Consider the following 19652-nt stretch of genomic DNA (forward strand, 5'->3'; position numbering starts at 1 on the left):
AAGGCAAGGCAGGTTCACGGAGGAGATTTTCCCAGCTAGAGGGAGGGAAGAAGGAAGGAACACGAACACACACACGATACAGAGAAAAAAAATCACTCTAAATATGACCCATATGACTCTCTACCTTCTATGCATATTATCATAATGTTTTTATATCTAATATATTGTGCCCCATAAGAACAGTTATAAATTTAAAGCAAAACTATAGTCAAATAAATTATAATACAGTAGGAGAGGATTTTGTGATCCTTTTCAAGCACTCCCTTTCCCCCCCCATCCCCAATGAACAGCTACTCTGAACCTATCAACTACCAGAAGGATTAAAAAATAATGATTATAAGACACAAAGACTGGCTAATTGACTATATTTCATGATGTTGATAGGAGAATAGAACAGAATAGGTGTGCTGTGGGTCTATTCAAATGATTAGTACCTTCCAAAAGCGCCGTATGTGTTTACTATCCTGAGCGGGTTGAATGAGGTGTTCATGACTTGTCTGGAATTAAGCAGGTTGAGAATGACAGGTATACTGAGATAGGTGATCAGGAGTCCAAATGAGACGTTCACCGCTTTGCGGACGTAGCAGCCTGGTTAGAACACAAACAGAACCAGAAAGGAAGTGACTTCACCGTCTGAAGTTCCTCATGATCAGTTCAGACCCTGCTTCTGAGAAGACTTTTTTTCCCCTACAATCCTTTCATGTCACCTGACAGGCAATTTCAGAGGGCTGCTAACAGTTGGTGTCAGCTCCCTTTCAAGCTAAAGTGGATGAATTCTTATACGTAATCAAACAAATCCTCACTGGTAGGCCATGTAATCTCTCTCCAAAGATCTGCCTTTCTCTAAATAGTCTGAGAAGGGGCTGAAAAGAAAAATGTCTAAAATGTTAGAGTAATAACAGTTTTAGTGTAGCAAAAAAACCCACAGCAGGCATTTAGACATTGTTCAGAATTGCCCTCCTTGTTATTAAGACTTTCCATTGACTCTCTCCAGCTGATTTTAAACTCTCTCTATTCCTCATCATGGATCCTAACACCAGCCGTTTCTTTGTCCTTCTTCACCGATGGTGGAAGAGAGACCACTCCTCTGAAGCTCTTACCCCTGGAATTTGCTTTTCTGCATCTTCCTGCCACTGACACAACTCCTCTCTTTGATTCTCATCTCTTTCCTGGCTAGTGCCTCTGTACACTTCTCTTTCCTTTGGCTACCACTTATTATTTCAACTTCCATTATTTTACATTGGGAAGTGCTTTGGGAAATGGCTTGCAGGAAGGACCTTGCAAATGAGACTGGTGTTGTACTGGATAAAATGTGGTTTTTCAGTCTACTGAGAATCTAACGTTATCACAATCAGACAAATAAGCTAAGGCAGCCTCTAAAGGGTTTTTTGTGCTTATGATTGTTTTTAATTTAATGTGGACAGTCAAAGGAGAAGACTCAAAGCAAATGCATGTAGCTTTCCTCCTATCTCTGCAGGAGCGGGATGGTTATTTAAACCTCTCATATAGTATGAATAATTGCTTAGTCTGGGAATATTTTTGGAGAATCACTTGATTCGGGTGGGTTATCTACCCCAGCCCCCTGCATCGCAGCCGGGCTGCCTCTGTGATCAGATGGCCTGAGACTTCTAGCCTGTAAGGAAAAAAAATAATCAGATACGAACACCAATGACTGCAAAGTTTATTGTGAATGTCGGTGCTCCCCAGGTCACCATTTGTCTGGATGATGTCTAAACATGGGCCTGATTCTGCATATCCCTGCTTCTTGGATTCGTCTGCCACTAACTGGTGAGTGAGGGTTTGCAGGATCTGGCTCTTTGACAGTCCGCTCGTTGGGGCCACAGGTCATCACTTCTTGCATGGCTATAAAGCACCATGGACACCTACAGCACTGTGTACATCATAACCATGCCCTCCGAGTTGCACCAATATGACCTTTAACTGCAGTTACAGTTAAATACATGTGGATAACGGCAACAGAAAGGAGTGAAACTGGCGGAAGAGGTGCAGAGTCTGCTTTGCAGCCCAACAATGGGAATCTTGCCATTGACTTCAGTGAGATTTGGATCAGGCCCTCAGACACCAAGGCGCAGATCCTTAGAGGTACTTAGGCACCTACGTCTCACTGAAATCAACAGGAGTTGGTGCCTTGAGTATCTGGTCCCATGTGACAGGCTCTTTTACAAAAACTTTCACACGAACAAAAGGGGCATAAAATGCCACACCCTCCATTCTTCTGACTCTTGGGATTAATGGTCCTCTAGGACTTTTGCTACATGGCCCTCCTGACCAAGGCACCGACTCAGCAACCCATTGTTATTCAGCACGTGCATGAGTGCTTTCTGGAACAGGGATGGATTTAAGCTGGGACTGAACCCAAGTTTATAGCAAGTATGGGAGGTTCTTCTAAGTAACCCTTAACTGGCCGTCTGTGGGGACCTGTCAGAGAATTTCTTGGGAGTAAATTTGGGAAGCTGAGTCACAAGAGGATCTCTCTCATTCTCAAAATGATTCACAGATTGGTAAATTAAAGAACCATTATTCTGTTTCTTCTCCAACAAGTCAGGCATAGGTTTACTCAGAGTGACTGAAAAACACAGCTCAACAGGAGATCTCTAGCATCACTCCGATCACTGGATTTACCAGCCCTGCCAGAAAACTACTTGGCATTGAAATGCTGCAACTAAAGAGATTTCTTCTAGTAAAGTATTTAAAATAAATACATAGTATCAGAGGGGTAGCCGTGTTAGTCTGGATCTGTAAAAGCGGCAAAGAGTCCTGTGGCACCTTATAGACTAACAGACGTATTGGAGCATGAGCTTTCGTGGGTGAATGCCCACTTCGTCGGATGCATGCAAAAATATTCCCAGACTAAACAAACACATGCATCCGACGAAGTGGGTGTTCACCCTCATGAAAGCTTATGCGCCAATATGTCTGTTAGTCTATAAGGTGCCACAGGACTCTTTGCCGCTTTTAGTAAATACATAGAAAGTGTAATGAAATTTAATTAGCATTACTGAAACTAAACACTTCTGTTTAATAAATGGCATAATCTGAGGTGGATCCGGCTTCCTCCGAAAGAACTATAGTCAGGCATTTTATTTTGTAAACATGTTTTTGTCTTTCCGATGGATGTTTGGTATATTTAAAAACTAGCATCTGTAACTGATGTTGATATTATGTTCAATTTGTTGCTTACATATTGTTTATACAAATACTAGAAACAGCTCTACATCTGTTACCCAGCCCCATGTAAGTAAATCCCCCTTCTCTCTGTGCTGTCAGTTCTCTTTGGGGATAGGATTTTATTTTTTTAAATCTTAGCAGTGTACATTAGCAACATGCTTCATTGCTCCTTTTTTATTCATATTAACAAAACTTCTGTTTACTTTTTCATGCTATACCCGTAGGCCAAACTATATGCCCAGGGCAATTTGACAGCCAAGTTCTTGATGCTCGAACAAGTCCAGCATTCTTGACAAAGTCCGATAGCCCCGCTCCTTAAAATTTGCGAGAGAGGATTTTATGCCCTCCCACTCCTTTTTTCTTTTGTTTGGCACCACATTAAATTACTGATTTAATTCCACAATCAAAACATTCTGCTTATGTTAGAACAATGACGACTCCCGAATAGTCTAAAGACAACTGGACAGAGTTATTATGTCCATTGTGTCAGTGGCAAATGCTGCAAAATTGCAAGTGTGATACATGTGAAAAACGTTTTCCACGTTTAAACATTAAAAAAATACCACTGAAATTCTGGTCCCATGGACATCAACGGGAGTGTTGTTACTGACTTCAATGGAGGCAAGTTTTCAACCTATGTATTGCTTACTTTGATACATCTGATGCTTTTCCTCATGCTGAGTAGTACCTTAAAATACTCTCACTAAAGTCAGTGGAACAAGGTGCCACCCACCAGGCGCAAAGATATCAGAATTTTAGCTTTAGAGGCTTATTTTCCTATAAGCAAATATAACCCGCACTAACACCATATAAGCATTCCCCCTATGTAGCTGGAGGATGGAAGTCTATCAGTCAGCTCCTGCCTCTGAGCGAACGGTTCTTTAGGGTAAGTAGCAGAGGCTTAAGTTTTAAGATCCAGAGGCCCTTCACTGTGGATGATCCCACGAGGGAATTGTCACACAAAGATACTTCCTTTCCCCTGCACACATAATAGTAAGACCTAGCTCATGTAAAGCCCTTTCCAAAAGGAGGTCAGTATCATTATCCCTATTTTACAGGTAGAGAAACTGAGGCACAGAACGGTGAAGGGACTTGCCCAAGTTCACCCAACAGGCCAGTGGCTGAGCTGGGAATAAAAGAGATAAGGTAGATAGATACGGTTTTATTCCTCACGGGAACGACCTACCGTATCTCAAAGGAAGCCTCTGTCCTGCTGCCTGTTTGGCTTGTATCTTCAACACTTGGTCCTTCACACATCCCTCTTTAGAAGTGAACAGGAATCCCAAGCAGGTATCATCAAAACAGGCAATGCTGGGCACGATGGTTAACCAGTTGAGGAAGCTCAGGTTCCCACTGATAATTAAGACCACCTAAGTAGGAAACAGTGAAAGTACTGGGTAGTTGTGAGTTTAGGCAGGGGAATGCCCTGAAGAAGTGTCACCTGGCCAGGTTTCCAAGCGATTGTGTCCCAGCCTTAGTACAACAGCATTTGTCTTTAGGAGGAAAGGAAACGTCCATGTGCACAATGGCTTGTTCTGTTGAAACAAGGTTAGGTACAATGATAATTACAGCTGCAGTGACTGGTTTGGAATGGTACGACTGTAACCAAGTATCTGGGAGTCCAAACACGCCCTGCCAACCTGTAGAGAAATCTCTGCGGTCATTGTGGTCATCCTTTGGGGAAGAGCTCAAATCTCAACCGTCATTTCACTTGCTGTCACCGGTGGATCTTGAAGGCAGGGCCAGACAGCCCTGTGCCAAAGGGGCTTTCACCTGCTCAAGCTCATGGAAATGTTGAGTGGATCCATTTAAAAAAAAAAATTACTTTAAAAATATGTATAAACATTTGTGCCCGGTAGCTTCTGCACTGCAAAGGAGGCTCCCCTGGCACTATTTCCTGGCTGTGGAGGGACCGTACACTGAGCTGATTTTAACTGGAGACCCACGTGCACTTTGGCATTGAGTGATAGTTGCAACCCTACTGCTACTCTAAACCACTAAAAACACCACAATAAAAAAGTGTCCCTGTGTGTTGAGGAATGTTATTGGAAAGGGTTAGCTAGGAGTCTGGCACGTCAGACAGCGAGGAAATGGCTGGGTTTCCTCCACCTACAGTCACGGAGAAGGAGGAACTGAGTGGCCGTGGATGGCACTTCTTCACATAACCTCGTACACTCAATGTCTGGTGACATGAGGGGGCATTCAGGCACCCACTTCCCCTGCAACAGCCCCGGCTTTCCCCACAGCTCTAGAGGCAACCGCCTCAAAGAACTACAATCACTGGTAAGTAACCACTTTTTCTTCTTGGGGTGACCACTCACAGGAGAAACACCCCTAAAGGGTATACTGTAATACCATACAGAGCGTGTACCACAGTAAAGTACTTGAAACAACAGTGAGCACAGCCCTGTCTCAGAAGCTATCTACTTGCACCCAATAGCAGCACAGGGGCAGAGACACGAAAACCCTGGATACTGTGTTATCACAGCCCTGCACACGTTTTTCTGCTGAACTTCCTCTTGTCTGAGATTACCAAAGACATGGCAAAAAAACCCACCACTCTAGAGGCCTGAACATGCTCCCGCGGACACTCAAAGTGAGTTCTGCCATTACTTTCAGTGGGAAAAAGGATCTCCCGTGCATGGTGACTTGATTTCCCTACTCACCTCTGTGACTATGCTGTTGTTTGGTTCCATGTTTGATTGTCTGTGTGGTTACTTCCTGATTACGCCCACCTGTCAGTGAAACCAAGGTTTCAGAAACCCTAGAGGAAAACTTTGGCACTTCTAATTAAAGAACAGCCCTTAAATATCTATGTGTGTTTTCTAAGAGGTATTTTTTATTTGAGCTTTTATTACCCATTTATGGGGATGTTTTGCATGTGTAATGCAGAACAGAAAAGGTGGGAACATTTCAAAGCTCTTGGAAGAGCATAAATATTTGTATATATTGGGACAGGTTTTTGAGACACAGGATATTTTTTCTTCTCATTACAATGATTTGCAAATCCAAGGCACCTTCTTGCACCCAGTTCCCCAGCCAACCTTAATGAGCATAAAGCAGTTATTTCTTGGGCACAGTCCATTTAGCCGTGGTCATGAATCACATGCCTTCAGAGCATATGGCTTTATTTTACAGCCTTAAAGTTACATGATGTCACTTTTTTGCCATTTTCATGGGTCAGCCACAGAAAAGATGGAGCTACATCTCTGCTCAGGCTGAATTACAAACCCAAATTTGGAGCCTTTCATTAGAACTCCACACACCACTGAACACACAGGACAATTTCTTCATCATTATTATTGCTACCCACTCTGAAAACCCCCGGACGTCACTGGGGTTGCACAGCTGCCAGTGAAGGCCGAATTTTGCTCTGTTACGCACTACTGAGCAGTAAGCATCATTCTAGCTCCATCCATTAAGCTTAAAAAAGAGAAGGGTAGGTGTGACTTGGTTATACTTTAAGTATCTAGATGGGGAACAAATATTTAAAAATGGGATCTTCAATCTAGCGGGGAAAGGTATAACATGATCAAACAGCTGGAAGTTGAAGCTAGACAAATTCAGAAGGAAAACAGGATATACATTTTTAACTGGAACTGGCGGACTCTTCATTACTGACAATTTTTAAATCAAGATTTTTTTCCAAAAACGATCTGCTCTAGGAATTATTTCGGGGAAGTTCTCTCGTCAGTGCTATACCGGAGGTCAGACTAGATGATTACAATTTGGAATGAATCACCAGGTGAACAAGTACCAAACAGTGGCATCTCTGTGGTACTGCACTTATTTCCTGTGCTTAGTGGTAACTATTGATAAGGGTTGATGGGCAGCATGAAATAAGATTAAATAATTTGAAATGAAATAAAATGAAATAATTTCCCTGTTTTATCACAAATGAAAATACAAACACATGTAACCCTCAGGTCAAATCCTGAGATCCTTAAGACCTTGTCTATACAGAAACTTGCATGGGTTCCATGAAACTGGTGCAAACCCCTGTGTGCACACTTATTTTAGAGGCTTACTGTGGTTTGTCTTCAATCTGTTCCTAATTAATTTAAGCTAAACGGAAGCAGGCCTGGATTAAACCAAAATAAGAGTGTCCACACAGACTTTTTATTAGTTTAACTACTTCTGTTTAGAATTACACCATATTCTAACCTGGTGCAACAGCATGTGCAAATGAGCCCTTAATTCCCTTTGCAGTGAATAGGAGTTTGCCGGAGTGAGACCAGGTATAGACTGAGGAACCCGCTTCGCACATGGAGCTCACCTTTGTTCATTGACGGAGTGCCAAGGGTAGACATGCATGTGTGCCACTCCCCATCACTAACAGCCCGACTTCCCAGACAACCCACTCTGGCAGCGGTCCCCGAACTGTGGGGCTAAGAAACGTTCGGGGGGCAGGAAGGGGGGCACACGGTGGAGCCTGGGCCAGCCCTCATGTGGGGTGGGAAGGGAGCGCCACCCAACCTCGCTCTGCCCCCAGCCACAACTCTACTCCGCTCCCAGTTGCAGCTCCGCCCCCTGCCCAGCTCTGCCCCCAGTCGCAGTTCCACCCTGCCTCCTGCTCTGTCCCCAGCCCAGCTCTGCCCTCATTCCCTCTCCATCTCCTGGCCGACTCTGCCTCTAGCTCCAGCTCCTCAGTTCTGACTCCAGCTCTGCCGTCAGCCCAAGCTCCTCTGCTGAACCGACCGTGCAGTAACGGAGTGGCTGTGTGTGTGCAGAATCCATTCCTGGTGAAGTCGGGAGCAACAGGAAAAGTTTGGGCACCACGGCTCTCCGGGGCTCTGGACACACAGTTGAGGAGGAGGGACTGGGCGCCCTATTAGGAAATGCGGTATGTGATCAGAAGCAGTAAAATCCTCCCTCTTGCATGCACAGCTCTTGTATGCAGGGCTTCGGGGGCCATGAGGCTTTCGAATGGTGTTTGAGAAGCACGGTTAGGTCCTCAGATGGAAGTACTGGAGCAGGCCATTATGTCTGCTGCTGTTCTCTCTCTGCAGGTGTTAAAGCCTTTGCTTCCCTGAGATAATAAAGCAGCCGGAGCCTGATGCCACAGGGTCACTACAGCAGGTTTCTAAGGCGCGAAGAGCCATCTAGGGAGCTGGCACGTCAAGCCACCTCAGAAGACTTACGGCATTCATTTTGGTAGCGTAACAACGTTGCACGCGTACAGAACCCTACAGTAACAAACCCCTGCACGACGCGGCTGACGGCATGAGTTGGTGAACAGTGGCATACAGCAGCAGTGCCTGACTGTGAGCACCGTTCTGTTGAAGACAGGAGGACAATGGAAATGATCACAGCAGCAGCCACCCATCAGACACAAAGGACGCAACCTGGATCTGCACAATAGATATAGCCGAGATCACACTTCAATCTGTAGAACCCACTGGAGAACTCCCCTTTCTGGAAAACGCTCCAGGTTTATGCCAATTTCTGACTGATAGGGACCAGGACGAGAGCAAATATGGGACGGATAATCCTACATCGGTTACTGCAGTGTTCTTGTACCAGATGCTGGTCTAGATGGACCTTGGCTCTGATCCACTCTGGCAATTCCTATGTATATGCCTCAAGAGGCATCCAAATTGGTGCTCTCGCTAACAATCACTAGAGACAATAATCATACCCTCACCATAAAAGTGAAAGAGTTAAGAGGGCCAGACATTCAGCTTGTGTGTGGCATTGCACTGATGTCAATGATGCCACGCACATTTACACGAGCTGCCGATTTGGCCCGTTAACCTTTAAAGGATATTGCAACGCAATCCAGACTCTAACTCTACTGGAAGATGCCATTAAGTGCACTGCTTCACTCTCCAGCACAGAACAACGTGGTTTTTAGCCTACGGCAGTGAAAATCTTTAATTGTTCCATGTTCCTGGACAAGAATCAATCACCACCTATCCAGCCTTGCTGACACGAACTCGCACCAGACACAGAGTTGACATTAAAATTTTGCTCAAATGCCAGCATAACAACATGATAAACGGAGCCAATCACAACACAGTTGCCATTGAGACACATCTGGGTTTTCATGGGACCAATTGCCTGGCTGAAATGCCCAGCCAGTCCTTCAAAACTGAAAACATTATAAATGACTGAGCGTGTCGGCATAAAACAATTTCTCAGACTCCACAAAAAGTGCAGATGATGCCTGTTTAGAACTGTTTGAGTTTTGAGACTGATTTGGATTCTTGTCCCGTTAGTCATGTTTTAGCCCTAGTTATGCTAATTAACTAGCTGTTCCTTGGTTACCACACACACACACACACAAACCCGCAGCCCCACCATCTTACCCATAAAAAAATAAAGGTTATAAAGTTGACTTAATGGATTGAAAAATTATGCCCCCGACATAATAAAGTCACTGATTTTCCAGACTTGAAATCAGCTAATGAGAATTTCCCCCATCCCCCCAGCTGGGCTGAAAGTTATAACTTTGATTGGGAGTGTTATTTTTAAGCACGTTTCTCTATTCATGCAGCCATGCTTTACCTTCCTGTGAATTGTTTATTCGCTGTTTTAGAGCATGATTTGCATGGGGGTCAAAGCATGCTTTCTAGAGACTGGAAGTCCAAGGTTGCATCGTATTACCACCCTGTCTCTAGACATTGGAATATCTAGTGATTTTGTATGTATTGCCTTTAAAGATTCCTGCACACTGCCCTGCCAACATGACCCTCATGGAGATGGATTATAATGGGGGTAAGAGGTTCGGTTTTCAAGGCCCATTCGATCCTTAGCCTCCTCTCGAGAGTGTCAGCAAGGGTTCCAGTTAGGGCCAGTTGTGCAGGTGTATTCAGTGGTGAGGAGTGCAACCATGTTAGATGTATACTTGAGCATCGTCAGATGAGAAAAATGACACTATTGAGATGGGCTAGATTTGAACTGATGACCTAGAGGTCACTGTTATTATTAAACTTTACTCCACAGCATCTAGAGGTTCCAACTGAGATGGGGGCCCATTGTAATAGACCCTATACAGACACTATCCCTGCCCTGAGGGGCTTACAAAGAAAATACACAAGACGAAGGATGGGAGAAATTGAGAATTATCTCCATTTTACGGACGGGAAACTTAGGCACAAGACAACTAAGGGTTTCTCCAGGCCACACCGACAGTTTGTATCAGGAACAGAAAGCAGATCTTCTGAATACCAATCCAGCATCTTCACCATAAGACCTTCTCAGAATTATCTGAATATCTTACTACTAGTCCCCTGATTTTCCCTATGCAGTATCCTCAAGTGTGCTCATCCAGTTTGGCTTTTTTCTTTCCTAGACAAGTTCTCCTGTTTTGCATACTCAGACTCCCATTGGGACCCTACATTCTAGAGTCACCGGTGGTCTCCAAAATCCTGTTCCACCATTGAAACATTAATAAAACACATATTATTGGTGTGAGGCCTTTCAGCTGATGTTCTATTAAAAATAATTTAACTTTACTCATTAAAACAAAAAATCATATCATTTATTTGTCTCTGACATTGGCATAGTTTTATGTCCATATTTGCAAGTTGCAATGCTTGAAAATGCTGACAGCACATTCAAGGAGCAGTGCGACAGAATCCTAAAGGGGTGAGCCATGCCCAATTACAGCACATATCAAAAGTCTTAACTGCTTTTTGGTAAACAAAATTACTCTCTCAGCCCTTGTTGGATAATTACTCAGAATTAGTAAAAAACAACACACTTGGTTCTGAATGACATACACATGTAAGTTCCTGGGATGTAACATGTAGTCGTCAAAGCAGCAAATATGTATGCAGTTCTCACTCTAGATCCATGAGTGGTTTAGCTTTAAGTTCAATGGATATTAATCAGCCAATATTCATTAATGTATTTCTCACCTAGCTACTTTGTTAGGAAACCATGTTCTTGTTTTTTATTTGATTTTCCTTGCACTATTGCGGTAATATTAAGAAAATAATTCTCCGGTTTGCCAGTTTGACACAGGATCACTTTACAGCTTTATAAGTAGCAACTGGGTGGTCTGTTACATGTATTTTTTTCGGTAGTGATTCACCTCTCTTTATTGCTTGGAAGTCAGAAGCAAAAATATCTTATTTCCACCAGCCCTCAAAAATCAAGGGATTCAAAAATAATATAAGTTTGGCATTTTTTGGTCTGTGGGTGGAATTATGAACCTGACAAATTTTTCACTTGAGTTACTCAAATTGAATCTTGTGGATCACAATTGGGTATTTGATTAACATAAAGGCATCAGTGAACAAATTCAATAAATGGTTAATATTATACCCTTCCCGGGGGGCACAAATACCATTTAATCCTGAGGTTGGCCAAAAACAACAACTTCTACTTGGAAGTCAATTAAGTGATCAGTGAAACTGTCATTTCTTCAACCTCTACGATTGATGGCTGTCCTAACGATTGGCTTCTTGGCCACTTCTGGAAAGAGGTTGTGTTATGTGACAGATGTGTCTGGCCAACACTAAGACTGAAGCTTTGTCAGCTGAGTAGCAACTGTCTTCTGCAGTTCTGATCCTTTAAGCCCAGGATACCCTGGGGTTAGTGGATCCTCATGATTCAGACCAGTATTTGCTTTGGCTGCCAGAGCACATTGATCTAATCCTCCCTTTCTCCACACAACTTCTTAATTCTTCATGTTTTACTTTCTCCTCCCAGAGAAAGAAAAAGCTCTGGAGGGAAGCTTCCATCTGTCCTCCAGAGAGCACCAGCGTAACAACCAACCTAATTCATCTCACAGCTGGAAGAGCAAATATCTCCAATAACCTAAGGGGATAGAGCATTGAGCTGGACTGCAGGCGATCTGGCTTCTAGTCTTGGCTCTGCCACTAGGCTGCTGGTTGACCTTGAGCAAGTTACTTTCCTTATCTGAGCCTGAGTTTCCTTATCTGTAAAATGGGTATAATGACACTCGCCTCCTGTGAAAAGTTGTTTGGGGTCTATGGATGAAAAGCACTATATAGATGTTATTCTACCTATGTGCAGATGGAACAATTGTCCCTTTGTCATCAGACGTGTAAAGAATGATAGTTCAATATACATCCTGCATAACAACCAATACTCCTTTTACACTATTTTAAAGGCTTATACCTACAATGCACGACAATCAAGAACAGTATGTTGCTTCCTCTCCTTACCTACTTCTGTACTGTACCATCTTTAGCTTGGTGCTTAACTTGTATTTACTAAGTGTCCACCTCTCTTTTGCTGGACAATATTGAAATGCACAATTATAACAAACAGATGGTACCAACCCCCATGGTGATTTTTTTTTTTTTATTAAAGCACAGTATTAATCATGGTAATTGGGTAGGAACTTTAAGGTTATAAAACTACAGCATGTCTAATGAGCAAGCTCCTTATAGGAGGAACTGAGGTTTTTAATCTAATAATGTCAGTTTTATGGATTATGACTGGAGTTTTATGAAGTGTGATATGAAATACTGTGGATTCATGGCTCTCGCTGGATTAATTTGGAAAAGTAGTTTTCCTGGTTCTAGGCCCAAAAACAATTATTCCTTATATTTCTGTCCCCTGCACTGTTACCAAACCCCTCTGTCAGAAAATGGACACCTTCCCCTATAACTCTTTTACAGGGTTACACTTCTTTGTTTGGCTGGTTTTTTATTTTTTTATTTATTTTTTAAATCCGAGATTGTTGTAAACATACAGTAGGTAGTAGCAGCTCATAGTCCTTGTAACAGACTGTATATTTGTCCAGCAGGAACAGCAACAATAGCTTGTAAACAGTTAAACTCAGTCTAGGGATGTCTGTGAATTTGCAGGCTACACCAAATCACGTGGATGTGGTCACTAGTTAGTACTGGGGCATATGCATATATTTATTTGCGTAATATACATATATATATATATAGAGTAACTTACACATGTCCAGTAGCCAGGCCACTAGGGGCAGGTATCAATTTTTAAGAGACAGGGCACAAATTACATTGATCACTGGGAAAAAAATCCAAACAAAATTCCTCTCTCGCATAACATAAATGACAAACTCCCACTCGCTTTGCCCCAGCAAAAGGCCTGCAAATAAAGAGACTGGCAGAACACTATAATCTCGCTCTTATATAGCGCTTTTCATCCGTAGTCCTCTATATGTCTCAGATCAATGCGATCAAGCTGTTGACCTAACCAGGAGAGTACAGTTCCTCCCCTTGGAAGATCCTGCCTCTAGCTATTCAGATCTTGGGGATGGTTCCTCAGCTGACTTCAAATGTCACAGTGGGGAAGGAAGAGGATTTCTTAGTCAGGGTCCTAGCCTTACAAGGCTTTATAGATCAATGCCAAGCCACTGCACATAGAAGCCAGGAGGTAACCAGTGTAATCATTTGAGAACTGGCACACTGCACTCACTGCAGCTATCCCAGGCGAACATCTGCATCCTGTTTCAGCTGAAACTTCTGAATGGTATCTCTTAGTAGCCCAACCCCTTGGCTTTTCACTGCATCGATAACTCACTGCCAGGTTCCCATGGTCACAAGGGTTGTATTACACACAGATGAGAAAAGGCAGTTGCTGGCCACCAGGTTTCACTTGGTGATCCGGGAGCAAGCGGGAGTTCAAAGATGTCACCAAACAGGACATCTCTTGGAGAAGAGGCAGGTGAATTCTTGTACTGAGAAAAAGAGCACAGCCCTCAATCTCACCGAGCTCAAGATGCTTCCCCATCCTACCACCGTCAGCTCTAGCTTGTCCGCATTGAGCTTCGGCCACCTCACTCTCTTTGTAGTCCAAGTCTCCGCTGGTTGGGGGAAATCAGACACAATGCACCAGCTGGGTTTGATGAAGAAGATGGTGGGTGAAATCCTGACTCCAGCCACAGTAAAGCTTCCATTGGCTTCATTAGGGGCAGGATGTCATGCGGAGAGCTGTGTGTCACCTGTGTCTTTGTGGCATTGCAACCAGGATTGTCCCCCTAGCTCCCTCTGCCCTCCAATTCACATGGAGTGTGAGGGGGGCTGAAGGGAGAGGGGCTCGCAGGTGGGGAATGAGAAAGAGAACTTTGTAGAGCCCCAACAGGAGAGCTTTGGGGATGGATGAGCAGCTGCCCAGTCAGGACAACTGGTTTTTCTCCAGCACTAGCAAATTAACCACCAGCGTAACCACTGCCGTCCCCATGACAAACTCAGAGTGCAAACGACCCAGGGAAAATCAGGGAGTAAAGTTGTTTCACTAACAACCACTATTCTGCTTCTCTTCTATGCTTCTATGCGCTATTCTGCTTCTCTTCTACGCCTGGAGCACCCTTCTTGGGCTGGCCTGTAAAGCTGCTACTCTTTCCTCTTTTCAAGCCCTCCTGGAGACCCACTACATCTGTGACACCCACAAAGAACTGTCTGAATCAAACGTTCTACATGTTCATCAGTCTCTTTTATCTCAGGCGGGAGAAAAACCTCCTGTGATCCACCCTGGGTTGCCCTAGCCATTGCTGAAGCATTGCCTTGTCTTACTGGCTTACCGAGGTTATTCCTCTTTTCTTCCCATCCCCAGAGCCTTGTCAGCTTCTCATTGCATCGGCCTGAGATTGTCTGTCAGCTCCTCGGGGCAGGGATCATACATTTTATCGGCACTGAGAATTGCCTAGCAGTCTCTGGTTTGTAGTTAAAACAACAACAGCAGTAAGTGTAGAGGCCTTTGCCCTTGAAAAATTGGGACGGGACAGTTCGAGGCAGACTTCGGGCTTCCCCAACTTTCATCTTTCGCTTTTTTTTTGCTGTGGTTAAATAGTTAACTTTCCTCCTCTGAAATCTCCAGCCCCTCCTCCAAAGAATCCCCTCCCACTGCAACAATCTGAAATTCATAACATCGTGAGTCGGCCCTTCCTGCAAAAAGATAGGAAGGGCAAGCCTTGAAAGCCAAATTTGATTTTAATGTGCCTCCAGTTACTTGCGTACCATGAAAACATAGCCTCCCACAAAGAAAAACAGGCTATGATTCCCCCATCTGGTTTCAGTTTGAAAAATACTTATATATGTAGTTTTTTCCCAAAAGTTATTGTAGGCACAGTCAAGAAATTCCCATTAAATGACAACAGCAAGAACATTTAATTTTCCCCTATTATTCATTTAATCTCTTGTTCACTTTTTGACTCTCTATCTTCATGAGGATTTAATCTGTTTTGCAAAACTATTTAGTGCACAGTAACGCACAGGAAAATAATTACCTCTCTCTGCTTGTTCTTTTTTATGCCACAGATAAGCGTGTTTTGTGCATCCCAAAGAAATTCAGAAAGCTATCAGAACTGCCAGGAGGAAAAAAGGGCTAAATAGGTCACCCAGATAAGGTTTGAAAGAGGGAAGCTGGCTCAACCCCAGTTTACATTCTTGCATGCAATGAGTTTGGTGATCTCAGCATAATCTCCATCACAAAAGCAGCTCACATCATTTTTACACAATCTGCTTTTGCTGCCACTGCTCAGAAAAGCCCCCACTCAGCCAGAGAAAGGCTGAGTCCAGAGACTCCCCTCTGAGTTAGGGTCTACACCATGCTGCAGATTTATGGGTGTACTCAGAAGTATTCAGTGGTGGTAAATGTCTCTCAGACATTCACAGGGCAAGAGAAATGCATCTCAATGGCCTTCTCATCCTAGGAATGCACAGAAACAAGAACCCAAGAAACAATTTTAAAATTCTATTCTCCAATGTACGATTAGAATAGCATTTGTTTATTTGCTCTCTCTGAAGACCTTAGCAAACTCCTCTTTTCCCCATTCCCCCTCCTCCAATTATGAAAGGATTTGAAGTAGGGCACGTGGGTTCTTTTCCCAGCTCTCAGGGTATGTCTACACTGCAATTAGACAGCTGGCCTGTGCTGGATGACTTGGGCTCGCGGGACTCGGGCAAAGGGGCTGTTTAATTGTGGTGTAGATGTTCCGGCTCACCTGTCTCAGCCAGATTTCCAAACCGGACACAATAGCACTCACCTAGCTCACATGGGGTATCGTGATATGGTGATACCATAAATAATCGGTAATAATAAAAGTGCTGCAGTATAAGCTGCATAGTAGACTCCTTTACCTAGAGGCCTGTACAGCCAAGAACTAGCGAAAAGTAGTTTCCAAGAGTAAACGCTGAAGAACAGTTTTCTGACAAAGAGAACTTATCTTCTCACTCATCCTTTAGTGTAGGATGAGTTCAATGCTAAAGGAGTTAAAGCTGGTCTCTCTGCCTTCATTCATAACACGCAGCAAGAATTTACAAGGCGTATTTTTATTTCAGGAAATTTTATACACTTAACTCAATTACCAAAGTATTGTATGTGAATTTGGGATCGGTTGCTCGCTCTGGGTCTGAAATACAAGCCACCTCCCACCACTGCCCTTCGCCTTGCAGAAGGAAGACGTCTTCAAATTACTGGCTTTGACACGTTTATTCTGCTTTGTTATGCAACTACCTCTTGGTGTTGCCTGATCCATTGACTCTTTTGCTAAAAGCTAGTTTTCCAAGTTAATATGTTTCAGGCAAAATAGCTGGAGACGGACTGTTTTTGGAAGTGTTGGAACAATCAAAAATGAATGAATGATTTTACAGAAAGATGGAATTTATCTCTACTCTGCTCCAGATTATCAATGTTCCAGCCTTGATGGTAAAATTACTTCCAACAGAGGAAGCCGTCACAAAGATATTTAATGGCAAATCCTTTGCAGAGATTTGGTGTAACTTCTGAGACCTTGTTATTTATTTATTTAGCCAATGACCACAGGCTGCTTCTCTGGACCAGCAAGTCCCACTGGGCATTTCAGCAACATCTTAAACTGTGATCTCACAGTACAGCCCTGTTTCTGACTCCGTCACTCATGTGGAACAGTAACGCATTCCTGGGATTGGGTCTGTTCGGTGTTTGGATGGGAGGTTCCTCCGGGGATATACCTGGAGGGCTGCAGAAAGTGACAATAGCAATTTAGTCAGGGACATTCTTCCCTTGGAGAGCCACATTCTGATCTCACGTTACCAGTGCACATCAGGAACAACTCCAGATCTCAGAAAAGTATGCCTTTGGTGGTTGTTTTAGCTGAGAGATTTTAACTCAGAAGGCCGTAGTTGTTAGCAGATGAGTTAATGGATCGGCAAGAGGCATTCTGCATAACCAAGCTGGCAAAGGAGAATAAATGTGTCAAAGCCAGCAACTTGAAGACATCTCCTGAAGTCAGCCAGGAGTAGGGCAGAAGGAGGTGGCAGCATTCAGACCCAAAGCAAGTTACTCTTGGTTTGTGCCAGCATGAGATCAGAATCTGGCCCTGAGTCAGTACTGAAAGAATGCTTGAGTATGTAATTAGGGGGCCCTGTGTGGTCTTTGACATGAGATGTAAAATCAAGACCCTGATTACTCACGGTCATAAAAGATATCATGGAATTTTTTGCAACATTAGACAGGGTGGGAGTTAGCCGCATCCACCTGGCCAAACTTCAGTTCAGGTAATTGCATTTGGTGCACCCAAATTCTCCATGCAGTTTCAAATGGTTATGATACCCTTCCCATTCTCACCCCCAAAACACCAGATAGCATTGAGGAATGCTGTTGGACAGCTGCTACATTCTACCCTATAGATCAGTGCATTTCAGTGGAGGATGAAATGAATTTTGTATATCTAGTTTGCAAAGTGCTTTGGGATCCATCTAAATAAAAAGTGCACTATAAAAATCAGATGATTATTGTTATAAAACACTCCAGGATTTCTTCATCAAGCACGATGCAAAGTTTAAGACCTCGTACTAAGAGATACCCAGAGGCTGGGTTCACAAGCAGGAGAGAGTGTTTATTGATTAAATGAGCTAATCGGAATGAAGTCAAAGAGCATATTTCACTTTTTCCACATCTAACAACAATCCAAGCTTTTCACAAACCAGCTCAGTCCTGATAATTAAAACAAAGCTTTTAAAGCCAATGGAGAGGTAACATTTAGTTCTGAAAAAGTAAAGATCTGGAGAATCGTCTTTTTGAGTTAAAATCCAGGACAAGTGCTCTGTTTCACTGGCATCTCCAGATGGGTTAGGCGGGGAAGAGACCCATCTTGCAGTCTGGGGGAGTACAACATAGGGGGAATTCCCTATCATAGAGCTGGTCAGAAGATTTTAGATTAAACATTTTTTCACCAGAATTTTCTGATCTGTTGAAATCAAAATGTTTTTTGGGACCATGTCAATTTTGACAAAATTCTCCTGGAACCCTGCCTGCCAGGCAGGTTTCAAAACCTGTGTGGTCTCCTGCCAGCTCACCTGCCCGGTCCTCAGCAGCCTGCCTGGAGTGCCGATGGGGAGCTAAGAACTTGTAAGTCTTTGCTCCCAGGCTCCCAGTTCCTCAGCAGTCCAGGCTCCTGGGCTTTCCAGGGGCCCTGGCAGCTTACCATGACAAGAACCAGTGCAAAGTAATTTCCAAGAGTAAATGCTGAAGAACAATTTTCCAACCAAGAGACCATAACGTAAAGTTACCTCCTCACTCATCCTTTGATGTAGGATGAGTTAAATGCCCCTTACCTGGGGCGCCCAGTAGAGCTGGGCAAAGAACTGTAATTTCATTTTGTGTAGAATTTCAGCATTTCTGGTTTTCCATCCAAATTGGAACGAAACAATCTCAAAACCCTCTGCAAAATGGAGCGACTGCTTTCTGCCCAGCTCCACCTAGAAGTCTTTCCTTCTGTCATAGCAGCTGCAATCAGATCACGCCACGGATTGCTTCAGCAACAGGCCCCACCCCGAGTAAAGTCCTCCGGTTAAGGCTCAATGCTACATTTTCACTCACGGTCTCCTGAAGTAGCTGGGAACATGTAAGCTCGAGCAGACTTAAAACCCGCCTGCAAGCCAAGAGGGATCTGCAGATAAAACAGAACTGTAGCTTCTGTCATCTGGGAGGATGGCCCAGTTCCAACCAGAAGCAAGTGAGAAACAAAGTGAATTGACATTTCCATCTCGTTTCTATTAGCTGGAATTACACAATTGGGTGTAATTGAAAGTCTCGGCTTGCAGTGGGCATTAAACCAAAAGCTCAATTTCCTCTCCCTCTTATCTGGCAAAGAGAAATCCATTTAGATTGGAGATGGGGACAAGGCAAAGTGACTCATGCTCATGCTACTACCACGCCAGCTCTGCCCACTAACTGATAAGGAGCACAATTAAATTTCCCTTGCCACTGGCTTCTTAATCTTAATGCAACCAGCTCTTGTTTTACTGTCTTTCCCTATAATGCATTATGTTGGCGTTAGGAACTATGGAAATGTAACTGAAACCACCCTGTAAAAAAATGAGTATCTAAAGGTTTTGCTGACCTATTTGTCCTTTCCTCACCACACTAGCTTTGCCACCATCTCAGACTTCGAAACATTTTGTCAAGGAGTGGAAGGAAGAAAAGAATGCTGAAAAAGGATGGAGTCCCACCTTCTTTAGACCATGTTCACTGGACTATTGGGTTGTTTTTTTACTTCAGCCAAACTGATTTGTCCATTCCTAGTATTG

The 19652-nt window shown here is 43.6% G+C and overlaps 1 protein-coding gene across 1 annotated transcript in view; it reads right to left on the reverse strand.

Moving 5' to 3' along the window:
* LMF1 (lipase maturation factor 1) overlaps positions 1–19652 on the reverse strand; it is a 339188-nt gene that overhangs the window by 44956 nt on the left and 274580 nt on the right. Inside the window, exons 7-8 of the mRNA XM_077828568.1 lie at positions 4376–4559; positions 435–588 (exon numbers count right to left, since the gene is read on the reverse strand). Of these exons, the coding sequence (XP_077684694.1) occupies positions 435–588; positions 4376–4559 (338 nt within the window). The remainder of the gene's footprint in view (positions 1–434; positions 589–4375; positions 4560–19652) is intronic.

This window comes from Eretmochelys imbricata, chromosome 10, assembly GCF_965152235.1.
Source record: "Eretmochelys imbricata isolate rEreImb1 chromosome 10, rEreImb1.hap1, whole genome shotgun sequence".
Classification (NCBI taxonomy): domain Eukaryota; kingdom Metazoa; phylum Chordata; order Testudines; family Cheloniidae; genus Eretmochelys; species Eretmochelys imbricata.